The sequence below is a fragment of the Scatophagus argus genome, chromosome 13 (assembly GCF_020382885.2).
Source record: "Scatophagus argus isolate fScaArg1 chromosome 13, fScaArg1.pri, whole genome shotgun sequence".
Taxonomy (NCBI): domain Eukaryota; kingdom Metazoa; phylum Chordata; class Actinopteri; family Scatophagidae; genus Scatophagus; species Scatophagus argus.
The window spans coordinates 15,117,168-15,139,893 of NC_058505.1; the positions used below are offsets into that span (position 1 = coordinate 15,117,168).

Here is a 22,726-nt window from a genome sequence, read left to right on the forward strand (position 1 = left end):
TGCCCTGACTTTTATGTTGTGGTTGAAGATATGAGCTTTCTGGCCCTATAAAGATTTCTCATATACCACAATTACCTTTTAAAAGGTAAGAATAGATGGGTGAGTTGAAACATTACTAATACATCAATCTAATAGGCTTGAAACAACCAATACATATATAAGAAAACTGCAGTCTCTATATATCACTTATGTATAGCAACAAAAACAACTGTAGTTAGTTAAGTTAATATTTACGGTCATTACAACAGATGACATTTAAGCTCGTGTTTTCATCCATCATATGACGAACCATCAGAGTCGGCACCTGATTGGCTGAGCGTGTCCCATGCGTGTTGTGGTAAACAAAATCCGTGGTGCGTGTGCATGCGTACAAGTGGCAATGGACGGCAGTTATCTGCACATAGGGGACAAGCCGTCTTCTTTCTCTTCAGTTCATACCTACTATTTCTATTGATTACGAGGCATTTACAACGTAAAAGAACAGCGTCTGAATCAACCAAAAGGAGGTGGTAAGCATTTGCATACCAGTTTATCTTAGGACCATGCCACAATGTTAGCTTCTTTACCTACTATGCTACTCTGATGGCTAATCTAGCCGGAACTGCTCCATTGCTAATGTATAGCCTAAGCTTCGGGTGTAGACTATTTCCTGGATTAGATATTACTGACTTTGTGAATGATAGTTTCTGTGTATAAAACTCAAATTAAACAATTGTTGACTGACGCGTTTAGGTATGAATCAGCTCTAATCTCTTTTTTTTACCCAGACTAATGAGAACGTTTAAGTTAGCTTTGTCTAAGTTAGTTCACTCCTCACAGTACGAATGAACCGGATAGTATGATGGTTTCTGTAATAGTCACATCCCATTATTGTGACTAGCTAGCTTTACTTTCTCCTTATGAATACCACGGAAACAAGATGACAAGTTCACATACAGTACAAAACGGTTATTTGTATTTACATGTACGTGACTGTATATAAATGAGACTTGAATACCAGTGAAAACATAAATGCTATCAGACTAGCTAATAGTGTACTACATGTCATTGCAAGTTCTTTACATGAAATACTTCATGTTTCTTTAGCAAGTTAGCAAATGTGCTAAAGTTAACTGACTGGGCTTCCACACAGGGGCTGAATTAAAGAGACGCCGGATTAACCAATCAGAGGCGACTGTAGCTTTCCAATCTAGTTTGTCCGCCGCCATAGTGAGGAAACGTATAGAAACACGCAGCATATAACTACAGATATTTAAATAATCAGTGCTTTCTCTTCTACTCAGAAGTATCGATTTGAAGAGACTAAATGACATGAATGATCTAATTTGTAGTGTGAAAACTGAAAGATAAATATGTATTGAGTGGTCATCACATAGATAACTGAGCACTTAGTATGTTGACATTTTTAGCTACCACTTTGTGAAATCCATAAAAATGAACGTGCCAAAATATGCAATTTATTGTTTTGATTCTTTAACTCTATATATTTATTTGCAGTGTAAAATAAATAAAAGCATAGCTCATAAAAACTAATAAAATGACAGTTTCCCAAATTATGATCTACAGGAGGTGCTTTTGCATTTTGGGATGGCTTCGGACGCAGTTTTCCAAAGCCATGGTTCCAGGAGGATCATGACTTTTTACCCCACTGCTGAAGAGTTCAAGAACTTCAGCCGCTACATTGCATATATGGAGTCCCAGGGGGCACATAAGGCAGGCCTGGCTAAAGTAAGTACACATCAGTGCTTATGGGATGACATTTACTAACAAAAAATTATCAAATTATCAAATAAATGGAGAGCAGTTATAAAATAATAAACTAATAATGGTACAACAATCAGTGACAAAATTATGAGAGCTATAAGATAGTCATGATATCTTATGTCTGTTTTTTCCTCTGACATTATCTAGGAAAACAGGAGGTCATTTGTTTAATTTTCATCACTTCATGTGTTGCAATCGTGTTTACATCAGCTTGTCAGAAAAATAAAAACATTTACGAAAAGCTTTGATGTTTAATAATCTTTACACAATCACAATCACAAACAGTGTTAAGAAAATAAGATAACTTACTCTCCACTTTCCTTCTTCAAGATTATCCCACCAAAGGAATGGAAGCCTAGAGGCTCTTACGACGACATAGATGATTTGGTGATACCTGCGCCCATTCAGCAGGTGGTGACAGGCCAGTCTGGTCTTTTTACCCAGTACAACATTCAGAAGAAGGCCATGACTGTCAGAGAGTTCCGCAAGCTTGCCAACAGTGACAAGTGAGACATTTAAGTTTGTCATTTTTTTTCTCTCCGGTGATTCGTAAATCTGTTGCATCTGCAACTGAATACAGTCAAACGCATGTTGTTACTGAAGCTCATTTACGGTGTTGGTAATAATTAACTATTGTTAATGTCTTCTCAGGTTCTGTAGTCCACATTATGATGACTTTGAGGAGCTAGAAAGGAAGTACTGGAAGAATGTAACATTTAACCCTCCCATATATGGGGCAGATGTTAATGGAACCCTTTATGACCCTGTGAGTTAACACCTATTGGATGTGGTGGTTGTTGTGAATATTCATCAGTATTGTTGGATTTTCAGATTGTTGTTTGTGTATCTGTCGACCTGATATGTAATGGATGCTGATACTGAACATTGTAGTATTTATCACCCTCTCAGCTATTGATTTTATTTTATTTTATCTGCTCTACTCCTGAAGGAAGTCAAAGAGTGGAACATTTGCCATCTAGACACCATTTTGGATACCGTTGAACATGAAAGTGGCATCACTATTGAGGGTGTTAATACACCCTACTTGTATTTTGGCATGTGGAAGACCACATTTGCATGGCACACAGAGGACATGGACCTCTACAGTATCAACTATTTGCACTTTGGAGAGCCCAAATCATGGTAAAGGCACAATCTATTCTTTTCTTAATCACATGCAAAAAAAGTATAGCTTTGGATACATATTATGTAATTGTTATGTTAATCTAAAATGTTTTGATACTGAATTCCCAACTGCTGCTTGAAACCCAGTGGAGTTAATATTAACATTATGTGTAGTAATGTGATCTGGGTGTTAGCATAAAATCTGCTCTGCCACGTAAAAATGGGCACCATTTACATAAATAAGGGCCCTTTCACACAGAAAAGACAGGCTTCCTGTTTTGTATTAATGATCCTGTGAGGTTGATGCAGCAGGGGATCCTATCCCAGAATGTTTAGTTAGAGTGAATGTTGGATAGTGAGCTCAAAAAGACAAAAAGAAACTTCGAAAAGAAGTTTTTTTTTTCCCCAAGGAATAATGGAATATTGCCTGACAATACATTGTATAATAAATACATACATGTATAACATCATTTCACTATAACTGAGAGGACTTTGAATATGTGCAGGTACTGTGTTCCTCCAGAGCACGGGAAAAGATTAGAGCGTTTGGCTCAAGGTAAGAGATGAGTGGAATATTTTGTGTGGATCTGTGTTATGTAAGGCTTTCATCTATCATCGAGTCTGACATCTACCTGCTCTCATTTCTAGGATTCTTTCCTGGTAGCTCACAGAATTGTGAGGCTTTTTTGAGGCACAAGATGACTCTCATCTCTCCCTCTATACTGAAGAAGTATGGAATTCCATTTGATAAGGTATGAGCAGAACATTTATTTATTTCAAACTGAGGACTTCATACCCACTTTACAAGCTAAAATGTATACATTGCAGTTACTAATGACTTGATTACCTCTCCCTTAGATTACTCAGGAGGCTGGTGAGTTCATGGTAACTTTCCCCTATGCCTACCATGCTGGTTTCAACCACGGTTTCAACTGTGCAGAATCCACCAATTTTGCTACAGAGAGATGGATTGAGTATGGCAAGCAAGCAGTTTTGGTGAGGACCATCAAATGATTTAATAAGAATGTAAACATATATATACAGTACAATATATGATATTGCCTGTAACAGTAGTCATTTGAATCAAGGTTTGCTTGTGTCTTTCTTTCCTTTAGTGCTCTTGTCGTAAAGACATGGTGAAGATTTCTATGGATGTATTTGTAAAGAAATTCCAGCCAGATCGCTATGAACAGTGGCTTGTGGGGCGAGATGTAGCACCCATTGATCACTCGCGGCCAACCCCAGAGGCCAGGGAGTTTCTGGGGGAGTCCTTTAATGACATCAGCAGCAGCAGTAACAGTAACTCCACAGAGAACTGTGTGGAGGATGGAGAGCGGAAGAGGTGGGTCATCTACTGTGGGAAGTAATGTACTATTATATATACGTAGTTTTGTTTATGCACATGCATAGAGTGATTTGGTGCTCTGGGGGGGAACAACTTTGGAGACTGGAGACCATCATCCCTATGACCTTGTCTGTATGTTGCTCTTGTCTTCCATCAGTGTAGCTAGATTGGCTTAGCAAACCCACTTTGGTTATATATACATATATATAGTTGTTGTCCTTGAGACATTTCTGAGCTGTATTCGAAATGTGATGGGTTGCATTGTCCAGCTGGGGGGAAACTTTTGCCTTTTGGGGGTGTGATCGGTCGGCAGTCTAGGTGGGTGGTGTGAAGAACATCCATATGATTTCCTGAACCTAAGGTTGTAGTAACATTTTGATTGTAAACATATCATTGTAAACATTTAATTAATTTTATTCACTTCACCTGTAAGTGGCTTTAGTGTTGCGGCTAATCGTTGTATATTCCGTAAAGATCTGTGTACTACATTGTGTGTGCAATATATCATGTAATCAGAAACAAAGAACAAACCACCTACCGCACAGGAACGTGGAATATTTACTGGAAGTAATTCTGTAAATACAGTAGCAGGATGCAAAATGTTGACATGATGTTTGGGGTTAGGGGCTCTAGTCAGGCTGAAGGCTCTTTCATTTTTATGTACTACATAGTTTCCCAGTATCAGAAACCAAAAGGAAGGTCCTGTTCTTAGCTGTTGTGTCTCTTGTTGGTAAACCCACAGCACTACTCAGAGGATAGAGACCAAGAGACATAGAGTGTGTCTGGAGGTGCCTGAGGAGGTTGTTCCCAAAGAAGAGGAGGAGGAAGATATGGAGCAGTATGGAAAGCGTCCCAGGCTAAGCCTTATACCTCCACGTACTATGTCACAAGATGGCAAGAGAAATAAAGGTATTATCGCCTAGTTTCCTCAAGGGCAGCTAAGCCTGTAGAAACAGTTATTTTGTACTGAATGAAAATCTGGAACTGGAATCATTTTACTAAACTTCACTTCCTAAACAGAGACCTCTGATTTAATTTGCAGGTCCGCCGAAGTTGGTTGTCACACCAACCAAGCTCACTTTGTTGGATCCATTTCACAGGGGCCTGACCCAAAGTAACAGTGAAATGGGACGCCTCCCTCATTATACAAAGACTCGTGCCCCTGCGATCTCATCCCAGTCTCAGCCCAGAAATGGACACCTGTCAGTTTCAGCAGCACCTACATGGACAGATGCTGCCGCTCAGCCTGCCCGCAAAATGGGTGTAGCCAGCCTGCTCTTCCACAGGACTTTAAGCCCAAAAGACATTCTTCAAGTTCACAGCTACACTCTAGATAAGCAGCAGCAGCCTCACACACAACTGCAGGTACACAGCTATGCCAGAGAACACCAACCCCGTCATCTTCAGCACAAGACCTGTACACCATCACACACCCAGGTTCAGACCTCATTTCAGGCACCACGCTGTGAAAGAGCAGAGCCACAGCCAGAAACGAAGATTGTTCTCACTGAAGTAGCGCCGATTGAATCCAAAGTAGAGAGTCTTCTGGAGCAGGAACAAAAGGAAGACAAACCTAAAACATCCTTACCTGTTGAGGCTCAGGTTGACGTGGAGACGCCTGAATGTGAGCTCACCAGCAAATCTGCTTCCTCTCACACAACTCAACCCGCAGAGTTAAGCAAAACGGAAATGGAGGCCCCCAAGAACAACAAGCGAAAGGTCTGTTTTTTGTGTTTGTTTGTGTTTCTAATTTTAGTTTTTTTTTTTTTTTTTTTCAAGAGTTGTATTAGCAAAATACTCTTACTGAAGATGCAGCAGGTGAAATGTATGGGATAATGCCTGATGAGATGTTTATTATCAGGAATTAATGGACAAGATAGAGGTCTTTAATTCTGATAAAGGACACCTCGAAGAGCATTCGCACACTTACACCATGGTCATCATAAATTTATATTCTTATGGATTTTACAATCAAATTTTACTAGAGTGCAAAGAATATGACTAATACATGGAACAATCATTATCATTCTATGAGATTCCCGTGCAGTTGAAATGCCATTCACCACCCCAGTAAACTGGATGGACCTAATATACAACAGAAGATATTCCTAGTCCACTCAGCTCTGGCTCAGCTGTGAGCCCGAAAGCTAATGTTATGCCACCAAGATTCAAAGTCGAAAACATTGTATGCATCTGGCAAACAGTAAATATGATTTGAAAGTGTGTTGTGTAACAACAAGATTAACTATCCAGTCATGTTACTGTCTCCAAATTAGTCTCAAGTTTTTCGACAAAAATAGTAGTCCATGTGTGCTAATGGCCACGAACTGAAGCAGCGATCTGAATAGTGAATAGGCTGTGATAGCCTACGAAGTATCGGTAAGTGTAGAGGAAATGTGTCGACTACTTACCTACTGTGGTGTTCAGAGGATGAGGTACTGAAGGATTGCCCTCAGTGTTTTCATTTTAAGTTAATTCCTAATTTTAGGTTGTGCACAGCCAGTGCATTAGTTGAGAATAGTGAACAGGTAGTTACTAAGAATAAAAATGCACCTGCAACAAATCAGAATTGAGTATGTACTCAGACTGTGGTATGAATAATATTAAAATGTGGTCATTGTTGGTCATTGTTAGCTCTCTGCACAATGTGGCACATGCATGATTGAGCACATGCTCTATGCTGCGTCCATTGTCTTTTCTGTCAATTTAACACCATATTAATAGCTTGTAGTCGCATTGTTCAGGAGTGTAACTTGCTGCACAAATATAAACTTGGTAAGTTTATATTTCTTAGTAAATATAAACTTACTAAGTTTATATTTATATTGCTCACAGATACATGTCTTTCATTTATAATACTATTGTAGATACAAAAGAAAAAAAATCAGCAACAAAATGTTTTGGTGGCTCTGTACTGGTGCATTTTCCCTGCATGATGGTTGCATAATAATCTCTTTGAGCTCCATATTATTACTAATTCTACTAACAGAACAAACCTTTGAGACCTCTTTAGTGGGAGAATACACTTTCCTGAGCATTGTTCTAAAGTTTCCTATGAATGTTCAATGTTACTCATGCTGTTCAAACTACAGAGTAACCACTGCCCACTTGAGGATAGTGGCATTGTCATCCTGAAAGACACCGTTCCTGTCAGGAAACTAATACCTGATGAGATGAAGGTGATCGCTCAGAAGCAACACGTAAGTAGCTATGAGCTGTGACTAAATTCTCAAAGGGATCCACTGAGCCAATTTTTATCTGGAAATGTGTGCATACCAGTACAGAGCGCCCAACATGCCTCATAAGTGGGAGACCTCAGGGCAACTCTATGTTTATTGCTGCAGATGCAGTGTAATCCTGTTTTTAAGTTTTGTCTTGCTGTACACTTCTTACTCCAGCAGGTGTCAGAAGAGCAGTCATACTGCAAGTCCATTGTGAAGAAGCAACAGCAGCAGGCTGAGCTCAGTAAGCTGCCCCGTCATCACCCACTAATCAGAGAGGTGAACAGTGATGATGGTACGCACTTGTTAAGTTCATCTGCACAATGTGGAGGTATATGGTGTGGTGTGGTGCGAGTTCAACAGGTACTAAATTTCTAAATGACCTGTTTGTAGATGTGTATGTAGACATGGAGGTTGAGCAAGATGAGAAAGAGGAATGGGCCAAGCCACTTACTCGGTTATGGCAGTGTCGGCCATATAACCCTCAGGCAGAGAGAGAGTACAACATGACCATGGGCCAGCAGGCTCCCTACTGCTCCATCTGCCTGCTCTTCCACGCTTACCATCAGGTGACAACTATAAGCATAATATGTTTTTGTAAACCTCTATGATTTATTGATGTTAATGTTATGTCATCATTTTGAGTTTTGAGGACGTTCATGGTCATCAGTATATCATAAATAATTGGCATTTATAACAATTGACCTTTGAAGCACACATGAATCAAGGAATTTCAGAAAAATGTTGCAGTGGACTGTTTAGTGTAATGGTTTTTCAGTATTCATGAGATGTTCTTTTAGAGGTACTATTTTATTTGACATGAAAATACAGACATCTTTATAAATGATTTGCTTGAATTATGGCTTTCATGGCTCATTGTTTGAAATAGTATCTGTAGTAGAAAGCGCTAAATGCACCTTTTTATTAAAAAAGTTACATCTAAATTAAGCAATACTTTGAATTAATCACATATTCAACACCCCCCCCCCCCCCCCCCCCCCCCCCAGTCGGAGTCCGGTAATGGGAGCCCCTTCGTGACGTTGGTGAACTATCCAGGGGGCCGCCAGTGGTCCAAACCACTTATTCCTGAAATGTGTTTCAACACCCAAACTAGCAAGATGAGTGACAGCGGCGAAGGACAGCTGTCTAACCCCCATGTAGCAGAGGACGGGACAAGTCGGCTGGTCAGCTGTGCTCAGTGCTGCGTCCGCGTACATACGAGTAAGTGACAAACAGCTCTCTATTGAAGTATGCATAGGAAGAAACACCTTGGATATTTCTAAAAGAAATGTATGTTCCATGTAATATATTCAGATCCTATTTTTTGGGAAATCACCACTGAACACTGATTTTTACAACTACACATTTACATGCTTAAATCAGAAACAGCCAGCTCTAAAGGACATAAATGAATTGATGGCTGAATGAAGTGCTATTAAAGTTTCATTTGCAGTATTTCCTTGTATTACTTCTTTTCTGCATTTCACAAAAACATATATATATTAAATATATATTTTGGTGTACCTTGGCCTGGTCCATTTTATAGTCTGATCAGTTCTGTTCGATTTTATAATATGAAATTATTTCCAAGAGGCACACACATCCGCACATGCTCTCTCTAAGCTCATAAAAAAATAAAAATCCTTGCACATTGGTCTCATTCATTGTTCCTCTTTTTGTTTTATGTAGCCAAGACAGTGTTTCGATCACATATGGCCTTCCTTATCTTTGATCCAAATTTTGGTAAAGACTTAGCTTTGGTGATGACACCACACCATGCCCGAGTTTTATTTGCTTTTCGATCTTTTTTCTTGAATAGTCAACCAAACATCATTAACAACCACACTGTGAAATGAACCCTATGATAAGTGAACGCGTGACATGTTCTTTTCTGTTCCTGTTCAGGTTGCTATGGTGTGTCTGGAGATGAAGCAGAGCTAGACAACTGGCTCTGCGCCCGCTGTGAGGCTGATGCCGTTACAGAGGTTAGTTAATTGTGCTTTAAACTGCATCATCTAAATTGCTCGTCATACCAGGTTGTTGTATTCCTGTATCAGTTTGCTCAGTATTACAAAACATTTGGTGACTGCTCATTGATATCACAATGGGCAGTGTCACGAGTCCAGCATGACAGACAACTCAGTGCACAGTGAGAAAATTGGTTGGCAAAAGCCTAGAAATGTGATCAGTGTTCCAATATTTGATTTTATATCAGCAAAAATTATATTTCTTTATAATGAAATGTAATCTATTTTGCTTTTGTGTGTCGGGTGTGCAGTGTAGTGTTTCTGCAGTGTATCTGAATAAATGGTTAAAGTAGCTGGTCTAGAAACAGCTTAAAGGGGAACCACTTGGTTTAAATATTGAAGACGCCGCTGTATTCACAGTTCACTTCCCCAGATGACGAAACCATGCCTGATGTTGACAGCCACTGTCGCCAATATGTAATAGCATTATAAACTAAATTGGAGCGGCTGTGGTGAAATCCCCTGGAGCACCATTGTGAATATCATGATGACATCCTTCTTTCCCTACAGCTCTATTTTGCCCAGTATGTACACCAGACAAGCGTTTATGTTTACTGTCATGAGGCTGATTCAGTCTCAAAGTCTGTCCTTATTTTACATAAAATAAGTATAAATGTGATATAAACATGATGCACCACACTAGCACTATAAAGTTAGCTTGTGCTGAACTAATTAATTACAGATAACAACCACAGCAGCCGTGCTTTCATCACACTTAAACTTGGCTCTTCATGTTACTGCTTCCTTTGTTCTGAGACAGTGAGAGTGTTTCCTTTGCTTTCAGCATTCCCGTCTGCTCAGAACAATAGATTGTTATGAAATACTCCCAAGAATGTGGCCCCATGTTGGCAAAAACACCTTTTGACCACCAGTGGGCAATACTTCACTTCATAGATCATCTTGACATGTCAGTGAACTTTGGCTTCACACTGGTTTTGGTTTGAGTTTTCTGCATTTTCAATTTAAAATCCTTGAGCCGAATTATTCTAATTTTTCCTCGTTGTTCCCCTCAGGTTGGTTTTCCTTTCTGATTCTGATCAGTTATTTAATATGTTTTGAGTACTGAGTCAATTGACTTTCTGTTAAGCATTCCCTTCGATACTTTGTGTATTATCTTTTGTGTTATGTGTAATACCTGTGAAGAAACATGTTGGACTGTGAGAGGATTTTGAACAGGATTTAAAAAGCCTGTAAGCAACAAATGGAAGTTAAATGCTGTTGTCAGTAAACCGTAGAACTTAAAACTTAAAGTGAACAAATACCACAAATATAGAGGCAACATGGCTGTTTACAAAATTCAAACCAGCTTTTTTCACTCCCTGCTGGTACCTGTATTATTGTGTCTGTTGTCTTATTCGTGCCACTCTGTGGTTTACTTACTTGCAGCACAGCACTTTACAAACAGGTTTCATGAAAGTGCAGTGTTTTGAAAAATAACACATTGTTGTGTGTTTCTTCCTTCAGGACTGCTGTCTGTGTTCATTAAGAGGCGGAGCTCTGCAGAGAGCCAACAATGATAAGTATGTAAAATCCAGGAGACCATAGTGCTGCCACCGCCTGAAGTGGTCTCTGAGGCAGAGTGTGACTGACTTATTGTTGTCACAGCAGATTGTTGTGCTCATCATTCACTCTCCTCTGACCACTTCAAGTCTGTTTCTTCAGTCTGTTGCTGCAAAAATCCATCTGGTGGATCAGACCCCCTGAACTAATTGTGCTTTTTAAATGTACACATGTACACGCACACAGAGTTCATCCTCAGCCTGTGGTTATACAGTATCATTCAGTGTAGGAGTAGCAGTAATTGAATGTCAGTTGAAATGACAGGAAATGCCTGAACAGAAGCATTGTTTTTTTTTCCCCTTCAGCCTCCTGTCTCAAATGGCTTGTTGACAGAGGGGGTATACTTGGTTGGTTGTAAATGGTATATACCTGTTTTTTTTTTTTGTTTTGTTTTTTTGTTGTTAAAGTACTGCTTTCAAGTTTGAGAATTATTTTTCACTCTCAAGTTAAACACCATGCTTTTACACAGGAATATTTTTGTCACATGTACTCATTCTTTAACCAGTCTTGTTTTTAAAGGAACCGCTGCTGTGTTTGAAAAGTTGGAAAACTTGCACTTTTCTAAATACTATGTTTTACTGAATACATATGATGATTTGCACTGAAATTATTAGATATTTATAAATGTTTTTTCCCTAAATATGTATTTTTCAATTTGTTATATTCCCAGTACCAAATCTTATGTTTCTTTCATCTGTTCAGCAAAGTACATTAAAAATTGAAAGTAGTGGTAGTAGTATCTTATGGGACCACACATACTATTTATGCATTTTTAGAAACATTGTGCCCAGTGCACTTTGTCCTGTTTGTCCTGACCATGCTTTGTGTTTGTCTTTTGCACAGATGGGTTCATGTACTGTGTGCCATCACCGTGCTGGAAGCTCGTTTTGTCAACATCACTGAGCGCGGGCCTATTGACCTCTCTGCAATCCCACTGCCACGGTTCAAACTGGTAAGACTCAGTACGGTTACAGAGATCTGCTCTATGTTTAGTCCAACTGCAGTGATGTGGATTAGGAGACCTGTTTGTAACCTTGGGCACGAATGTAATACTTATTGATTTGATGTGCCAGAATCCTGAAACTGGCCTGGAGTTGCCTCTATGCAGCGCTTCTCTCTCTTTTGAAACTGCAGTGCTCAACTTTTGATTCCCCCTCCGGTGGTAAGAGTATATACACTCTTACTGCACATTTAAGCCTGTTGACATGCACTGTCGACATGCACTGTCGACAGGCTCCTGTTAAATATAAATATTCATTGACGTACATGTACATGTTGTCTGTTTGCATGTCTCGCGCTGTGATGTCTATCTACTTACTTTATGGTTCAGATCCTGTTGTTCCTCTACAAAGCACTGTTTACCCAGACACGGATTTGGATTCTTGGTAAAACAGAGCTATACTCTGATGGCATTTGTTTTTGGTTCCCGATGAGTACAGCCATTTCAGCTCAGTGAAACTGATGTGGTGCCTGCTGGCTGTTTTTACTGTTTCACTTCTCTTCCTGGCCCTGAATATTTCTGAATAATAGATGCTGTTTTGCTGTGTAACAGAGCTGTAGCATTCTGACCACATTCCATAATAAAAAAAAACAAAAGCTAATAATAACCAAGTCTTTTTTGCTTGGAAAATAACGTGAAAGGCTTGCCTTCTGGCTTGTGTATGAGTCATGTACAAAGCTGTTTCACAGTAGTTGGCCTTGTCTACATTGTTATAGGGCTTGATCTCAAAGGAGCATACTTCTTCTAAAAAAGTACATATGATGTCAGAACCCCATTAAATTATCCAAAGGAAGTTGTTTAATTTCCCACTAACGTATTTGTGTTGCAGTTCATGTCTGGGTCTGCCAGTCTTTTACTCCCTTTGATAAATTTTTATCTTCCCTGTCATCCTCCCCCGTGGCTTTTTTCTGTTCTCCTCCTTTCCTTCCCCCATACTTCCTTTACTTCACCCTGCCTCTCAAAACTTTTCCTCTTGACACCTCTTCCCCCTCCGCCCTCGTGTCTTTGTCACTCGGATAGAAATGTGTGTACTGCAGGAAACGGATGAAGAGGGAGGTGAAGGGCTGCTGTGTCCAGTGCTCCCATGGGCGCTGCTCCACAGCGTTTCACCCTACCTGCGCTCAGGCAGCTGGTATCCTCATGCACCCAGATGACTGGCCATTTATAGTCTTCATCACTTGCCACAGGCACAAAGCACCCATCATACCTGAGGTAACATACCGGAAACACATTCAGGCCAGTAGTAATGTAATACATTATGTTGTGAATCTGTATGTGTTTGTGTGTATGCAGGTATGCAGGCGTGTCTCTTTGTGAGAAGTAACAAAGATCCAGTCACATGATACACACTCTTTGCTCTGTCTATTCTCACTGCTTAACTTGAATTTGGTTGTTCATCTGGAAATTCTCTGTTTTAAGTACTAACATTCATGTTGTGGGAAAATGCCAAGTGTACGGTATTTTAACTTTTGAAAGTGCTTTTTGACCAAAGAACCTTTTTTGAGAGCCCTTCCATTTTGGTTATCTTTAGATGCTACCATCACCTGTAATATCGCTCTCTATCAGAAACAGAGTCAAGTATCCCCACACAGAGCAGCTTATGGCCTCCTACTCCTAATGGTTTCCTTGAGTATGTTCTAAGGATCAGATTCCAGACACTTTTAAAAATTTGTATGCCAAGGGGTTTATTGATTATGCCACAATATTGTAATACCAATATGGACTTCTTCTGCTCAGTTAATGCCATTTTTCCTGCTGTTGATGTGCACTGACATGTTTTTGACACATTTTTTACAGATTTTTTTTTTTTTTTCAGAAGATAAATTTGCCTATCTTGGTGCTAAGATGTCTGTGTGTTATTGTATATCTACTGGCGTCTCACTAGTCTTACTTCTTGGCATCCTGCACTGGTTTGGTCAGCATTCAAACAGTTGGAAGATTTTTTTTTTTGTTCCTGCTATGTAAGCTTCAGGGATCCTTTTTTTCTACCTGTATACGCTTCTTTGATTTACTAATTGGGGCAGACAGATATCTGTTTGGTCCCGTCAGGTGATGTGCAGATTGACAAAACTAATGTGTACTGAATTCAGGTGAACTTTCTGTGGGGGTTTCTTTTTTTTGTTGTTGTGGCATTAAGATATGTGGCTACAAGTCTGGACTTGCTTGTCCAAGTCCTCATCTGTAATGAGCCAGTGTATTTGTTTTTAGTACTATAGCAGACTAATCCTTACTGGCTTATTCCATTTATTGCACTACAACCACTTTTTCTGTTTCTGTCTCCTAGCGCAATAAGACTTCCATGCGGGAGCTGGCAGTGGGACAGAGGGTGATCTGTAAATACAAAAACGGCCGTTACTATCACAGTGAGGTGCTGGAACTGAGCCCAACTACCTTCTACGAGGTTGTGTTTGACGACGGGTCCTACAGTGACAATCTCTTCCCAGAGGACATTGAGGTTGATAGAATTGCTTCTAATCATTAAATGTAGTCAAGTGAAAAGATTTTAAAGGATGAACCACATCACACAGATTAAGTTAACAAGAGTAAAATGACAGATAAAATGACTTTAGAAGTTAAAGAAGCATAACAGAATGTTATTTATCTAATACATATCCCGAGTTCACCATTAACTGTCTTTCCAGAACCGTGACTGCGTCCGGCTTGGACCTCCCACCAAAGGCGAAGCTGTTCAAGTGCGATGGACGGATGGGTTGATATATGGAGCCAAGTTTGTAACGTCACACACCATCCCTATGTACCTGGTAAACTTCCCCCTCATCTGTTTCTGCCTGTCTTTTTTGTCTCACTGGCACTGACCATAAAAGGCTTGACCATGAAGGCACATTAAAAATAGATGAGCTTGTTCATCCATGGTGGTGAGTGTGGTGTGGTGGCGAATATAATTTTACATGCTTATTTCTGTATGTCTCTGTGTACAATTAGGTCGAGTTTGAGGATGGATCTCAAATTTCTGTCAAGCGAGAAGACATCTATACTCTAGATGAGGATCTACCCAAACGAGTCAAGTCACGAATGGTAACTTTTTTTAATCAAAAACCTTGGATAGGTTACTGTTTAATATATGGGATCTGTAGCGCCAGCAGGTGCTCATTTCTGTTTCTGATGTTGTGTTTGGTCCTCAGTCGGTGGCATCAGACATGCGATTCGAGCTCTTCACACAGAATGACGTCAAACAGAACTCCAAAAGGCAACGTGTCATCAACTCTCGATACAGAGAGGACTACATCGAACCTGTCATTTACAGAACCATCATGGAGTGACACATTCTCCCCCTGCCTTCCCCCTCTTCAGCTCACCATGGAGAGATGCACCTCCAAGTCTTTGTTTCGCATTCTGGTTTCTCTGTTTCTGGCTACTGCCAATAGGAATGACCAAGCGCCTCATGCTCTTTTTTTTCTTTTCTTTTCTTCTTCCATGGCCTGTGGGGCTACACATTTATAAACTACGGCTGGGACTTTGAATGACTTGTGTGCATTGAATAATGTTATTAGACCTGTTTCTCATCACACTCTGTGGATTTTCTTCCTCAGTTTCATTCTTTTTCTTTTTTCTCAGGAAGAAGCCATTAATGAATTATTAAATACAGAAAAGGTTGGACTGTCTAACTGGGAAATAATGCTTGTTTTGTTTTTTTTTTGTTTTGTTTGTTTGTTTTTTTATTTACCACAACATTTAGCAGCAGTGAATTAAATTTAGCTCTACACGCAATGGACAGCTTTTCTACTGAAATGATATTTCTTCTATAAATGACCTTTTGTTCTTGACTTACAGAATCATGTTATTTTCATAATAACTCATCATAATAATATTTTGCAGTTAAAAAAATATATGCATGGGAATGAGGTTTTTAAAGGAAGTAATAGCATCAGTTTTTTTTTGATCAAGAAGAGTTAAACAAAGACAGAACTGTAAACCTTGAGCCAGTCAGATATTGACTACAGTGACAATTTGATTCCCCTCAATTTGATTAATCCACAACTGTCTTTAAGTTGTAACCCCAAAGAAATTACATGAAGTCTCCAGGCTTTTTTGACACATCTTCAGATTCCATGCTTTGCATCTCATGGTTCATAAATATTTCTTCTCATAGATGTGTCAGCGTGCGTCTACTGTGAACATAGAAGAAACCTAATCCTGTTTAAAAGGCCCAAGCCTTAACAATTCAAAGGGCCAAGAATACTTTGTTTTTTCTTAAGCTGAAAGATTATTAGAACTATTGTAATTAATGTTATTATTACACTTAATTTATGTGAGTGCATTGAGTTTGAGAACAAAGCTATTTTGTCAGGTCCTTTTCACAGTCTGTCGAAAACCTCAAATGTATTTATATTTATTATATTGACAGGTTCTCATACATCCTGTTTTACATTTTGAGGCTCACTTTCCTCTTTTGGGATTGGAGAGCGTAAGTTGGCAAGTCCTTCAAAAAGCAAAAAGCACTTAATGTTACCTCCTGCCACGGGACATTTACTATTTTGTAGACAAAAGGTCTTCATTAAGATGAGATTTTGTTTTTCTTTTTTTTGTGCGTGTGTCCGATTAAAAACTAGCTATAGTGATGAACATTGTAACCAGGTTATAGTTTTATCCAAAATAAACAAAAAAAGGTGGTAAGAGGATCATTTTCACACTTGAGCCCTTTGTATCTGCTTTAAAATGGTCTTTTGTGTAGATAGTTATGAAAAATTCTGGTTTCTCAGCAGGATGTGGTGTGCAGACACCTTTTAGCTTTATCCATTTGATGACTGTTGTTCTCTGATTGGTTTCATTTGGGTTTATGTCCAAAGTAGCATTAACTCCCTTCACTCTTTGTACACATCAACTGTTTGAGTAAAGTTTGCAGCCAGAAAAAGAAACTTCTTCAGCTTACTTTGTCAAACACGCTTAGAAATTGTTCAGGCTGTGTTCCTTTACAGTTTTGCAGCACCACATTGTTTACCTTATGTTCATGAGCTGGTGGTGGATTTTATTTGAGACAGTTACTTAGTTATCTGGCATGTAACCTCCAACCTTTTTGTACACTGATACTGGTTGTTTACTCACAAAAATGAGTATTGAGCTTCACAGTCAAACATGTTTGACCAATCTGAAAACTCATTCCAAAAAGCAACTGAAAAATTCCACCTCACCAAGTAAGACTTTTTCTTGGCCTTCTTTCTCTTTTGATAAGAGAAGTGAAATTTGAGACATTTTTGACCTTATCAGTCTACTCATGACATGGAACAGTTGATGTCATGCTACAACAACAGCTATCTTAGAAATAAAAACAGCAGTATAACCTGACTTGTTATACCTGTTTTTCTGACCTGACTGAGACAAACATTGATAAGCTCCACTGTCGCATATGGAAGCCTGCATGTGGTAGTAGGATTATACCACAGCTGTAATTGGGACAAAAATATCAAAGTTTTATTACACTTGGCTGACTGTAAGTTGTTATTTGACTCAAGCTAAAGCAGAGATAACATAATAACAAAAACATACTAAATAGGTTGACTGACGAGGATGAAGAAGACCTCTTTTTCACACCCAGAGTGCCCTGTTATCTGTTGTCTCCTCAAAATTCACAGAGCCAGTTAAATCAAGTTAGAAGTTCTGTAATAATCTTTAATGTTCTAATATTTATATTTAATATCTGTATAAAATATGAGGGCACTTATATTACTGTTAATCATTCTTTATCTGTTACTTGCAAGAAGTCATAGGTTGTTGATAATATTACTACTACCACTAATAATAATAGCAATGATACATACATCATTTGTAAGGGAGGTTTCCCTCCCCTGACGACATCTGGCATATGCTGATGCTGTCTGAAAGCTGAACAGACACACAGGGTTACACATGGGCACAGTATGTTTAAGGGTTCAATAATGCTTTGTGTGCCATTATGAAGTAAACAGTTTGGCTTTGAAAATTTATTCCAAAACTTTTTGAGCTTTCAGTGAAACACCTCTGGGGAATTTTTGCACTGCCTCTGCTTCAATTTAAGGAAATGCCGTAGGAGGGTCGTTTCAGTTCTCTTGACGTTAGTGATGTTAGTGAGAAATGGGTACCAGCATCCTGCTATGTTCACTATGCTTTTGTAAGCTTTGTTAACTTCCTCCAAAGCGCTTACGAAGACAAAGGAAGTCTCTGTGACGCTTCAGAGAAGGTATTCTTCTCTTCGCTTTGGTTTCAAGTTTTTTTTTGGCTGGCACTTTCTGGTTTTGTTATTCTTGTTTCCCAGTGTTGAGTTCGTCATGGTTTCAGCTATGTCTTTAGGCCTCAGTTCTGTGTTTTGATCAAGTTTGTCTTAAGATATAATTAGCATATTTCCTTCTGCTCTTAAGCAGTGTTTGTTTTTTCAGCTGTGGATTAGCGTAGTAGACCCTGCCTGAGACTGTATGACATCAACATAAACTGTGCTCTCTGGAAGTTCATTTCAGCCAGCAAGCCAAAATTGGAATGGAATAACAAAACAAAGAAAGATAATTTTTACCAGTGGTAGATGTGTGATGGCTGCAGAATAATGATGCCATCAGTTCCCTATAAACATCACTTTCAATATGCAGTTTTGTCCGCCCCCAGGAATGAAATCTCACAGGAAAACCAATCCAGTTAGACTGACAGCTGGCACCAGTTCTGTCTGCTTTCATATGAGTTTATTTATTTTTTTTTAGTCTATAATGGAGTATAGACTAAAAAATGAAAACAGTGGGAAAACAAAGGTGATCTGGTTGTCTTTGTGAGAGCAAACCTGTGTTGTGGGAGAGATGGATAGATAGCTATCTCTCTCTCTCTCTCTCTCTCTCTCTCTCTCACACACACACAATTAAGTAAAGTACCTGCAGCAGACGCCCCTTCTGAGCATTACTGCTGGCTCTGCGCTCTTTCCCTTCCATCCTCCATGTGCAGATGTCATTAGTAAACAATGCAAACAATGTTGTCATTTTTCTGAAGAGTAACTTGAAAAATACTAATTTTTTTACAAATTTTTACAAAAACATTTAGTCGTGGAACATGTGTTTCTTTGTCTTTGTTTGTGACTATCATTGTCAGAACGTTCTCTCTTAAACACAGATTTAGGTCTACTTTAACAATGAAGTCTAAACTTTCCTGTTGGCAATTCAGTGCTATCAGTGTTCCAGTATGGTGTTTCATGCATTTGACAAAGGGCACCTTTATTAGCTTAAAAGAGTTTCACAGAGTGATTCCTCATTTGGGATCCAAAAAAGAAATCAATGCCTCAACACTGAATGCTGAAATATTTAATTTCTTCTGCTTTTTTTCCCCATCACCAGAGGGAGTTTTCAGTGAATCTGTGGGTGTGACAAATTCAACTGAAAGAACTACTGTGTTGTTAAGTACTAATACAGTGATGAGTGGAATCAGATCATCACAAAGAACAAAGTGAGAAGTAAGGAAGGCTGTATCATGACTGAACACCACAGGGTCATGTGAATTCATCTGAGAGCTGTACCAGTTTCTGTGGTACAGCCTATTCAACTCGACTTGTACGGAAGATCAGATTCGGTGTGCTGATTAATTGAAAAAAATACAAAAAAATACTTAAATCAAAAGAAAACAGAAGGCATCTGAAATGTAAGTATTCAAAAAAGATTTTATTTTATATTTTCTGTACAATGTCTGAGGTTGGAGAAATGTACCTTATAACTAATTGTGTATTCTGAAATGCGGCACATCTTTGTAAACTATTTTTACTATCCTGTTTTGGTTTGATAGCCCACAACATTAATGTTGTGTTCCGCAGCAGGCTTTTCAGCAAATAAGCTCAGACAAACCTGCTGTATGCTAAACAGCAGTTACAGTTACCAACAAGATAATGAAAACAGTGGAGCGCCAAGCTGCTCAAGAGCCAATACCATATGTTTGCCTCAGGAGCTGGTGGAGACCAAGCAGAACTAAAAACAGAATGACTTAAGTTTGATTGAATTCATCATGTGTCCTGTAACACAACTCTGAGTGATTGCTAATGTTGTATCTGCTAGGTGTCTAAACAGGAAACCCATTGCTAACATGCTGACATAACAAGTTCTCATCCTACGTAATCAAATAATGACTGTCTCACATCCCAGCATCCCATACAGATGCATAAAGTACACTTTAATGTCTATGTACGGCACACAAAGCCTCGCCGCCACAAACCCAGTTTGGTGATGTTTATATACAAAAACTACTTTGTTGGGTTTAGAAAAAAATGTGTGAATAGGTTTAGGAAAAAAAAATTGTTAGGTTTAAGAAAAGATGTTTGTGTCTCCTGAGTGAATGTCCCACCAGTCCACCTGATCATCTTATATTGCTGTAGATGGATTTATAGTGAAGTTAATTTAAAGCTGACGTTACAGATGCTAAAGGGCACCTTGTGCATCTGTATGAGATGCAGAGGGACGTCATATCAGTAATGACACGCTGGGAATGGGGCTGTGCTGTGACAACAAATGAACATAAAAAGAAATGATGTGTCAGAGGAGTTTTTAGAGCTTGTTTCCGAAGTAACAAAAAAAGTCAGTTAGCACAGGCATTTACATTGACAGTAAAAGAAATTCTTGCTATGCAGACATGGAAACAGAGCAAAGGGCCCACTTCTTGGTTTTCACACCAGCACTCTAACTCTCAGCATGTCTCCATGTTGAAACTGTGATCCAGCAGCTGTAGCTTCCTCAGGTCCCTCAGTTAGTAGGGTATTATGGTCTGCGACTGCTTCAGTCCAGTCACATGCTAGTCAAGTGACAAAGCTTAAGTTACTTTGTGCCACTGATGTCTGATGTTCAGACACTGATGTTAACCAATAGTTTACTGAACAGAAATGATGAAAATAGTTGCAAAACCAAGATACTGTGTCACTGTCAGCAGGTGTTTATGGTATTACTGCGTTATTGCGTGTTTTATGTGTGTCACAGACTAAAAGTACAACATAAATACAACAAATACAACATACTTCAAATGTTCTATAAACTTAACACATATTTTTTGACTTTACACGTTATCACTTCATAGGGCCATTATCACCAAATATAACCACACAGTATATTAATTCACAGAAACTCAACAGGATGTGACAGGTCACAGTAAAGGTCACAGACTAAATGTAGCTCAACAAACTGCTCATTCACAACTCTGAAAGCCTCCATGACATGTAATTACCTTTGCATATACTGTATATATAAAAAAAAGAACAACAGCAACACCTGTATTATGCAAAACCATGTGCATGTTGTTTATGAAAGTACTGACTGCAACAGGTGTTGGTTAGAGCAAAACATCCGACCACTGTTTCTCATATCCTCAGTGTCTTACTTTTTTGACTTATCAGTATATCAGCTGCCATGAGACATACTTTGCTTGCAAATTTATATTCAGAAGATGTAAATTTTCATACTTTATCAAGAATGTCTTTTGGTTTGTTTTTCCATCCGGACTGTAAGACTTCTAAGTAAGTTCTAAGTCTTCTGTTTTATCGCTCTTTTCAGTACTTCATATCTTATTTTGTTATAAATGTTGTAGGCTACTTTTATACTTTTAAGCTCAGGTTAGCCTGCTGTTTAAAATGTTTCAGCTACTGCTGTGAGAGAGTAACCGAAACAAACTGGAAAAAAAACAACAACAACAACAAAAAACAAACAAACAATGAATTATTTAGTAAAGGAATATTACAAGTTTAAGTTTGAATTCTTTTATTAATGTAAGATAAAAACAAAATTTCAGCTGACCAAATGTTAAAAAGTGTACAGTGCTGTGTTTCTTTAATACATTATTTTTACTGTTGAACCGTGCAGTTTTAATTTAATTGTGCAGTTTATTGGCTTATGTAGTTTTATTTTTGACTTAGCTTTCCTTTTACATCCAACTGCAGATGGTGGTTTAATACACTGTATTTCTCTATACAAGATGAGTGTGAACAGGTTAGGAGATTATATTAGTTTTTTTTTTAGCAACTGTCTGTATCTGAGATACCTCATAAAACAAAATGATAAAGGTAAATTATGGTATGGTAAATTATTCTGAGTGACATGGACCTTCTTCGTGCAACTTCCGGGTGAAAATGAAAGATTCAAGATTAGATAAAGCCTTTGACAACATACATACAGACAGTTTTTGTGTCGATGTTACGGCAGAGACTCTCACAGGCTGTGTTGCGAAACAGGAAGCAGGAAGTATCTTTTCTCATGTAGTTAAACTCACTGTAAGAGCGATGAACTATAGGTCACTGAGAATCTGCTGGTTGTATTTTAATTTTCGATGCAATGGTTTAGAGAATGTGTTTTGTGTTGGCATGCATCTCAGAATAGATTTGTTGCGACAGTTAGGGTTGCACAGGCCGCGTGTAAGATGGATGGTGAGGAGGACGGTCTGTATTATGTCTGGGACATGTGATAAGAGAGCACTCTGTCAATAAAAGACCAAAGTTGAAACAACGAAGAACCCTTATCATTTTAGAACAAACTAATAAGTTTATTAAAAAACTTATTCAGACACATTATTGTGGAGTTACTGCTTTTACCTGGTGAATGTTCTTCACTGTGGATATTACTTCATTTTTCAGGATTTGGATCTGTTCTGTGCACTTGTAAGAGCTACTTTCAATCTCATTAATCATTACCATGTCAGAGACTGTGAAATGTTCTACACATTAAGCGTATTGCCTGTCCTTGATTCAGAG

The 22,726-nt window shown here is 38.7% G+C and overlaps 1 protein-coding gene across 6 annotated transcripts; it reads left to right on the top strand.

Annotated features, from left to right (window-relative positions):
- Positions 1–337: 337 nt before the first annotated feature.
- Positions 338–16,919, top strand: kdm4ab (lysine (K)-specific demethylase 4A, genome duplicate b). Of its 6 annotated transcripts, none has more exons than XM_046408294.1 (23): positions 338–509; positions 1,545–1,728; positions 2,095–2,270; positions 2,416–2,530; positions 2,714–2,907; positions 3,396–3,445; positions 3,538–3,641; positions 3,748–3,885; positions 4,005–4,231; positions 4,977–5,143; positions 5,277–5,953; positions 7,327–7,434; positions 7,633–7,750; positions 7,849–8,024; positions 8,463–8,676; positions 9,361–9,440; positions 10,947–11,002; positions 11,886–11,994; positions 13,063–13,254; positions 14,327–14,497; positions 14,685–14,804; positions 14,986–15,078; positions 15,186–16,919. In XM_046408294.1, exons 1-23 carry the CDS (start codon positions 364–366, stop codon positions 15,321–15,323), a joined length of 3,753 nt encoding a protein of 1,250 aa, XP_046264250.1. In that variant the 5' UTR covers positions 338–363; the 3' UTR covers positions 15,324–16,919. The 6 variants fall into 6 exon arrangements, with proteins under 6 accessions (XP_046264250.1, XP_046264251.1, XP_046264254.1 ...); XM_046408295.1 differs by having other exon boundaries at positions 7,636–7,750; XM_046408298.1 differs by having other exon boundaries at positions 1,567–1,728.
- Positions 16,920–22,726: the final 5,807 nt, after the last annotated feature.